This window comes from Myotis brandtii, unplaced genomic scaffold (genome assembly GCF_000412655.1).
Source record: "Myotis brandtii unplaced genomic scaffold, ASM41265v1 scaffold420, whole genome shotgun sequence".
Taxonomy (NCBI): domain Eukaryota; kingdom Metazoa; phylum Chordata; class Mammalia; order Chiroptera; family Vespertilionidae; genus Myotis; species Myotis brandtii.
This window is the reverse complement of record NW_005366109.1, coordinates 1,869,409-1,878,512: the sequence shown is the minus strand read 5'-3', so window position 1 is coordinate 1,878,512 and position 9,104 is coordinate 1,869,409. Positions and strand designations below refer to the sequence as shown.

At 42.3% G+C, this 9,104-nt stretch overlaps 1 protein-coding gene across 1 annotated transcript in view; it reads right to left on the bottom strand.

Annotated features, from left to right (window-relative positions):
• DNAH8 (dynein, axonemal, heavy chain 8) overlaps positions 1–9,104 on the bottom strand; it is a 272,357-nt gene that overhangs the window by 133,614 nt on the left and 129,639 nt on the right. The window contains exons 44-48 of the mRNA XM_005873788.2: positions 7,250–7,437; positions 4,526–4,612; positions 4,326–4,433; positions 3,000–3,134; positions 1,381–1,542 (exon numbers count right to left, since the gene is read on the bottom strand). Coding sequence (XP_005873850.1) covers positions 1,381–1,542; positions 3,000–3,134; positions 4,326–4,433; positions 4,526–4,612; positions 7,250–7,437 — 680 coding nt within the window. The remainder of the gene's footprint in view (positions 1–1,380; positions 1,543–2,999; positions 3,135–4,325; positions 4,434–4,525; positions 4,613–7,249; positions 7,438–9,104) is intronic.

Here is a 9,104-nt window from a genome sequence, read left to right as displayed (position 1 = left end):
ACAGGAACGGGAGAAGCCGAGCACGGGGCGATAAAACCCCAGGCCTGGCACGCAGCTTGCTGCGCCTGCAACAATGCCCCTCCAGTTCTCCAGAGCTGGGAGGTGAGTGTGGGTGAATGTGCTAGAATTACACAAAAATGGTGACATACTAAAAAGTGGACAGTGTCTGGGACAACATCCTGTCCATGATGTTGTTAATAAAAATAAGTCAGAGGTCTCACAGCTGATCAGAGGTAGAATTTGCGTTGTCCTAAAATTTAAATAGAAATGTATTACTACTTAACCCATAAGTTCAAAGCGACTGAGGCAGTGGCCACAACATTCCACATAAGAGTAATGTTATTGACATAAAAAAGAAAAACAATATTCCAGCCCCCACCTACTGAGATGACTGGGATTTCAGCGCTCAGTATACTGTATCCATATCAGACATAAAATGATGTTTTCCCAGAAATGAAAAAGCGTTGTAAATGGTTTCCCATACCTGATAACAAATACTTAAACTTTTAAACGTTAACTATTTCCTTGCAAGATCTGGATCTGTTTCATACACTTGCACTTCTTATCATCTGGCAGAAACACTAAGTTAAACCAAAGGACTTGTATGCATGCATATAAGCATAACCAATGGACGCAGACAACAGGGGGTGAGGGTGCGGGCATGATTCGGGGGATGGGGGACCATGGGAGGATAAGGACACATATGTAATACCTTAATCAATAATAAAAACGTAAGAGTTTTCATTTTGAAATGCGGTTTTTAACACTCTCCACTGTTTCAGCTCCTTCATATTCCAAAAGCCCCGGAGAATACCCGCCAAAGCGTGAAGCTCATGGAGGCTTCATCCTGCCTCTGCGCCGGCTTCGTGCCGCTGCTGATCAAGCGGCTGTCACAGCCGGTGCAATGCGATGCACACAAAGACGCCAAGAGGTGCAGACCCAGACTCGAGTATGAGTGTGGGTGTGAACATGTCCACACACAAAGCAGGCGCAGATTAACCCAACAGACTCCTCAGGCTCCGTGCCCCCGGGAGGCACCCAGCCACTGGCGATACCGCCACCTGGACCATTGCATCTTCCTGAGTTTGTCTAACTTAACACACCCTCCCAACTGCTCCTGCGAGTCTGGTCACAGCCCAACCTTCTCACCAGGTGTAAGCACCTCAGTAAACCGCTGCTTGTTTGCTGTGACGATGGTCAACCCATCCCATCCCGCTCGGACCAACACGTCGCTCTGAGGCCTCTTCCTGCGTGGATGTGTTATATTGAGTTTCAACTTTACATCAAGTAGGACTAATATCATGAGTTCTTCTCTTAAAATGCTGACCTTCAACAACACCCGCTTCTCATCATACGGATAATAGACTAGCATTTCTTTACCTGCACAAGTTTGAGATTCCAGGGAGGGTGGTTTATCAGACCTTCTGCCTGAACCTGGCGGGCCACCGCATCCTGTAGTTCCACGTAAGTGTTACTGTCCAGCTGTAGTCCTGGGAACAGGTCGTTGATTAAGCTGAGGAACAGGGGTTCGTCTTCATCAACCTACGATGGCAGAGAATAAACTTACTCCTTCCGTCAACAAATGTGCACCGACCAGCTAGGACACACACAGCACCCTCACTTCATGCCTAGAACAAGCTAGTCCTCTCCTCACCAGACTTGTCACCTCCAGTACTCGCTCCCGAACACACCACTGAAGCCATGCTACCTGCAGCATCGCAGCCAAGTTCCCTGGGATTCGACGTCCTCCACAGTCTCCTGCTCCAAGGTGACTTCACCTCAGCCCTTTGTCATATGAATGCTCTGCTTCTCACAGCCAGGTATACACATCAACGTAAAACGTGCAGTTAACAGTCCCTACCCCATGAAAATAGAATAGTAATATTTCTTCACTATAAGGATATATCCATGCATGACTCATCCATCCAACATCGGCTGAAAAACCATCATCCGAGTTCTGACTTCTCCTAAGCAGCAGGTTTGAGTAAACTGAGTCTAAACCTTCTTAGCTACACCTTTAATGCCTAGATCACCCCACTCATAGCGGCTGACCACGTCTGATCTCCCCTTACTTTCTGGGGCACCCCTGATGCTTTCTGGGGTGCTTGTCTAGGAGTCTCAAGGATACCATTATCCCAGGGAAGGAGCAGAGGACTCGGCATCAGAAAGTCTTGTGGATTTTTGTCCCAGCTTCTCAGCTGACTGGGATTGCGGGCGGGTTCTCCAGACTCTGAGTCCTGTGCCCTCACGGGTCATCCACGTCCCACAGAGTGGCTGTGAGACACAAACCAGACAATACCCCCCGAAAAGGCTGTGATGGCAATGAACCACCCCGGTGTTAGTTTTTGTAACTGCAGTGTGAGCTTCCCGAGGGCCAGTTCTTCCTCGACCTTGGTCTCCCAGGGCATGGGCACAATACGCAGCAGAGAGAGTCCTTTGAATAAATACCATGAGAACCTGTCCATCAGCTGGCTGAGAACAACCTGGCTCCGGTGGCAAGAATGAAAGCAGTGTGACAACTGCTGTCATCTCCACAGCAAGCTTTCTATGCATTTTGGGAAAACAGAAATGATGTTGATGTTTGGGGACAGACATAGCTGAGATAAGCTAAGCATAGACAGAGCAAAAGGTCTCGTGGTGCCCTGTGAATCCAGGTCTCCATGTTGGGAACATGTTTCATTATGAATAATGGCCAAGTACTGGACTGAAACCTGGGGGCTGGAGCCCACGGATGAGGCCTGTTCGAGGGCACACAACTGACAAGGGGGTGCACTTCCAGCTCACGCTGGTCAAACTGGAAGCACAGTGGTAGGTTCACACTCCCACTGTTGCTATAAGTATTCAAGTTCACAGCCTAACATGAGCCACCCCCGCCACCCCACCCTCCCCCACACATACACACACACACACACACACACACACACACACACACATCAGCCAAGTAGAAAGAAACCAGGTCAAATTCTTGAAAGAGGAGTAAAGTCAGAGAAGAAAGATACCAGTTTAGAAAGGTTCATATCTCTTAGTCCTCTCATGACGATGCTTAATTCACTGTCTTCCGGTCTGGCTCTTTTCTGAGATCCAAGGGTCCTCAATACAGATAGGATATTTCTCAACCCGAAGTCATAGTGAACCTAAGATGGGGGGGAAGGGGGAAAGATTATTCAATTGAAAAGCTCTCAATGTAGACCCACTGTATACATATAGTAGGTATTCTGATCCATATGCACTGTAGCTTTGGAGTGGCTGAGCTGCAAAGTTTCAGTAGCTGAATTCTTCCACCTGTCCTTTGACTGAAAAACGATCCTTCCATTGGAAAGATCAAGCTGTATGATAGTGTCCACACTTTTAAATATCTTTGGAGAATAAGACAGTCTGATTACAGTCTCAGAGGCAAACAGATTTAAAATGCATAACCAACAGGTTATGTACTATGTGACTCCATTTATGTAATGTTTCTGAGAGAAAATGATAGAGGTGGGGAAAAGATCGGTGGCTGCAAGGGGACAGGGACTTGGGAGAGAGGAGGCTGTGGCTATAGAGGGGTAGTATGAGGGAACCTGGTGGTGATGGGACAGTTCTGTATGTTGATTGTGGTGGTGGTTATACAAATCTACCTATGTGATATAATTGCATAGAACTACACACACACACACACACACACACACACACACACACACACACACAGTGCATGATCAACTAGTGAAACCTTAATGAACTCTGGATTTTACCTATGGCCATTTTCAGGGTCTGTTATTGTACTATGGTTATAAGATGCCAACTTTGAAGGAAGTAGGGTAATGAATACATGGGACCTCCTAGTACATTTCTTGGCAATTTTTGTTGAATTTATAAATATTCAAAAATAAACAGGTATTCAAAATACATAACCAACAGGTCAAAGTAATTAAATTTATTTTAGAAAACATATAAATACACACACACACACACACACACACACACACACACACACACAGTGCATGATCAACTAGTGAAACCTTAATGAACTCTGGATTTTACCTATGGCCATTTTCAGGGTCTGTTATTGTACTATGGTTATAAGATGCCAACTTTGAAGGAAGTAGGGTAATGAATACATGGGACCTCCTAGTACATTTCTTGGCAATTTTTGTTGAATTTATAAATATTCAAAAATAAACAGGTATTCAAAATACATAACCAACAGGTCAAAGTAATTAAATTTATTTTAGAAAAGAATCAAAGAGATTTTCAAAATGGATAGCATTTTATCAAGGTAAAATTGCAAAGTAAAAAATCAAGTTCTATAGTTGCGGGGGGGGGGGGGAATAAATGGACAAAGTTACCTGCTTGGTAAGTTGTTCCTCACACAGTTTGTAAAGAACATAAAACTTTTGAGCCAAGATAACATTCTCAAGGAAACCACAGCTTGCAAGTTTAACTCGCATAATGATCTGGAAAATTAATATAGTGAGATTTTCAACAATGTGCATGAAAAACAAGTAAAAATGTAAGTTATGTTATGTTTTTAAATCCCAATGCATACCTGTCTATCAGGAACCATCATAGCAACAGTTCTAAACTGAATTTTTAAGTTCTCGGGTAGTTCCTGGCGCCCAGCATATCCGGGGTTCTAAAAGTTAAAATTATTTAATTTTTATTGCTGATATAAATTTTATTTCATGCATAGAAACACATTTCAGATCCCTAATTCAGATCCTAAGGTGGCATTGAGAAAAATATTAGATTCATAAAACCTCCCTCTTTTCTCAAAAATGTGTATTGGACCATCCATATCTATCAATGTCACATCACTCCCTTTGACATAGTTCCAGTTTCATTATATTAACACAGACACACATATTACTTTGTGAGCAAAAATTAAACATCTGTTTATTGGTTAAGAAAATAGAAAAGAAAACTGAATAAATATCTAGATAGTTATGATTGAAATGTTATTGAAATAAGAAGAAAATGCAGGGTTCCATACTGATGAGTTTACTTAGATAATTTTTATTTCCTCTCTTTATCCTGTTCAGTCGGAATTACAGAGTACTTTGGCAGACAAAGTACCATTAAAGAAACCCATGGTGGTGAAGGGAAATAAAGATGGGAGTGAAGGGGAAAATACTGAAGAGGACAATGTGAGGTGGAAAGGAAGCTAAGGCCTCATGAGTAGCTACAGGTTGAGGATGGGTCAGACCCAAAGGTCCCAAGGGTAAGGTTAGGGGTCCAAAGTGTAATAATTTAAGATTTCATCTTATTAGAAATTACTGCATAGGCTACAACTTTCATTACCTAAAGACATGGAGGATTTGAATTGTAAGGGATTTGGTGATGTAATCTTGTCCAGCTCTGCCTTCAATGCAGACATGCCATCTAGAATAGCGGTCGCCAACCTTTCGGACCTCATGGACCACTGGTTGGCAACCGCTGATCTAGAATGTCCCTGCTATACGTTTGAACATCTGTAGCTCACTGCACTGTCCACATAGTAGCCAGTAGGCATGTATGACTATTTACATTTTGATTAATTAAAATTGGTAAAAATAAAAATACAATTAATTGGGGAAAGAAACCCTCATTCTCTGTCTATCAGATATTGTCAATGAGCCAAATACCCTGCTGACACAGGATACAGAGATTGCTGGTTGCCTACCACTACTTCTCCTTTCTCCTTCCTCAGTCACACAAGCCCAGTTGCCAGCTAGGAGCATCACTACCCAGATAAAAAGAACGATGTTTCCCAGCCTGCCTTGCAGCTGGTGTGATTAAATTCTACACCATGAGACCCAAAGGGACACACTGTATGAGATAACCTTGTTGCTTGTAGGGAGTTAATTCAATCAATTGACTGCAACAAAGCAGAGATGCTTCAGTGGCGTCTTAGGTCACAAGGTGACCTAGACGTTGGAAACCATGATGGAGTAGAAACACAGGAGAAATCTTAAGAGAAAAAATCTTTACGTGTTGTCACTATTTTTCGTGTCTCAGCCATTCACAGCCTAATCTAGCATCTAATTGATATTTCCAATATTATTCTTAATCCAGGGAGAATGTTAAACTTTTAAATTATTCTCTGCCACAGTTATCACACTGAGCGAATTTCTTCATCCCATTGTCTTAGTTAGTTATAACTGATCACTTCAGGATTATTATTAACTGCTTTCCTGGATGTCTGCTTACAGTGAAACTTATCAGAAACTTTCCTTATTTTGCTTCCTATGATTTATCTACTAGGACACTTCAAACTCAGAGTACTTTGCATTATCTTGCAACTTAGAGATAACGGAATAAAAAACTTATATATGAACACATTAAGTAAAACTGGTTCATTAACTTCACTGCTCCAAGTCATAAAAAAATCTATTCGTGCCTTTGGTTTTCTATCTGTACAACATTGTATCTCAAAGCTCCGCCCTCAAACACGTGGTAAATGAACGTCCACAATTCTCTGGCATAGGAATTATTTTGGATATTTTAAGTCATTTCCAGGATATTTTTTATTTTTATTTTTTGCTCTGGTAGTGGTATTTATTTATTTATTTTTTATTCTTTTTAAAAAAATATTATAATAAGTCCAGGATCTTTTATTACGTTTCAGAGAAAACCAAGCGTAGAGTGTAAGTAGTGAGATCGATGTCAGACAATAACATCTATCTCTAACTGGCTCTGTGACCTGAGCTAGTTTTTAAATCTCTGCCTCGGGTACCTCATTATAAAATATGCACCATACAAAATGCGATACATGACTACACTGCCATGTAAACTGCTTTGACTAATGGCTGTGCCTTGTGTCACTTCTGGACAGAAACCCTGAGAGGCAGAGCATAATTCTTTATGTCCTGCTTTTCCTCTGCTACGGCCACCAGCAAAGACTGAGACAGGTCGCGAGTAAGGACTTATAAAGCAGGCCTGCCCTCTCCACCCCGGCCCAGCAACAGGGAGAAACAAATCTTTGATGCTTTCAGCCACTAAGATTTTGGGATTGTTACTATAGCTGTCCTGTCTGATACTAGTACATAAAACATTCAGCCCATCACCTTACACATAATAAGTGCTCAATAAACAGTAGCTATTAGTATCATTAACATATTGCTATTTTATCTTCTGTCTTGTCTATTTTTACTACTCAAAAAAATCCTATGATAGGAAAGAATCGCTCCTGACCCCTGGATAGTCAGTCATTTAACCAGGAGTAGATGCCTTGTTTTACTTAAGTCCATAGCAGTTAAACCAACCAAACTGCATTTAAAACCCATGTTCTCACCATTGTTAAGAAGATTCCAAATTCTGGATTTAAATCAACACAATCACCATCAGAAAAGATGAACTGCTTTTTTCTCTCTTTTCTTGCTGTCAAAACAATATAAATTTGTTGGGCTGCCACCGATAAGACGGGCAATTCAATTCTGTTAAACTCATCAAAACAGCCCCAGGAACCTGACTGCGCCAGACCTGGTATGAAAAACAGTTGATTTGAAAAGTTTTACTTCTTAATAGCAATCATCTCGCCAAAGCGCCCGCAAACAATTAAATGTTGAAATACAAGGTATATATCAAGTTTCATATCTGCTGTTTTTAGAAAGACACATGGAATTCCAGTGATATACAGAAGTTTCATTGTACATCAGCACCAACACAATGAAAATAGTTCACTGCCAAAATGAAAGGGCAGACGCGCCGTTGCATCCGGGGATGCTGAGGGTGATAAAATTGGATTCAATCTGCAAGGGTCATCTCCGGTGGGGATGGGGGTGGAAGGAGCCGTAATGTTAGGGGAAACTGACCAAATAAGGAATGCCAGACTCAGATCGCTCCGTTCCTTTCTTGTTAAAATGAGAGAACTATGAGGAGGCCGGGAAGGACAGAGAATGGCCGAAGGGATTTCTATTTATTGCTTACAAAACCCAGCACAAAGAAAGACCTGGATGGATATTGGGAACATTGCTCCTGTCTCATCTCTAAGGATAAAAACCTTCATTATCTTTACCTGTATGAAATGCTCTTCTTTCTTTTATTACTGTCCCCTCCCCCTCTAGTTTCTCTGCTCTCTCCTCTGGGAATTTCCATTACATAGATGTTGGAACTTGGATAGCTACTGTTAGGGGCAAAAAAATAGAATGTTGGGGACTAGCTATGGTTATGGGAAATATTAGTCATGCGCTGTTAACCGTGATTGCCTTGTTCTGGTTAAAAAAATGTTATCATGGAAAGATTAACAACCTTGTTGCCCAAACAATGGAGTCCCACCTCAGCCTGCACAGCCTGCTTCCCCATGCCTGCAATCCCTACTTCCCCATGTAATCCTTGTCCTACCCTGTATAAGCAGCTGGTCTATGGAGGGTTGGAGGAGGTGGGGGGTGCGGAGAAGATTTTTGTGGATGCCCTGCTGCTCTCGCATCCTGCCGGCAGGACTGGAATAAACGCTCATATATGATTCAACCCTGTCTCTGCTGAATTGGACCAAGTAGTGACAGGCAGCCCGGACCCCTTGGTTGTCTGGTTTCACTACTCCTATGACCCTGAAGTTTTTTTGTAAAATTTCCCATTTCCTTTTGCAATGTATTCTCTTGGCCACATATTCCAATTCAAGAGAGATTTTTTTTTCCATATCCAAATTTTCCAATTGTTATGTTTTCATAGCAGCCTGTTTCTTTAATTGGCTACATGTGATGCATTCTTGAATCTCTCTAAGCTATTAACTTCATTTATTTTTGAATTTTCTTCTGTTTTCTCTGTTGAACACATGGAGTCAGTAGGTCTCCACTGCTTTGGATGTGTCCCTAATTCCTTCAAATATTTTATGGGACTTTGTTATCGCTGCATAAGTTGCATTTCCTCTTCCAGAATGCAAATTCCTGTCTGCGGGAGGCATGCCTGTGTTATGCCCAGATTTCAAGATCCCCCCAACAGAACCACCAGGGAGCGCCGAGTCCAATGCAAAAGCATAGTCTTTTATTCAAGCTAGCTTGGTCCCCCTCTGCCTCCATTACTGGATGAGAGAGAGAGCCCGGAGTTTTGGAAGAACAAAGGCTTTATAGGGCTTGGGGTGGGGGCAGGGGGGTGAGGGCTCACTCGGACCACTGATTTGGCTGATTCCATTTGGTTGAGTGAGGGCCCCG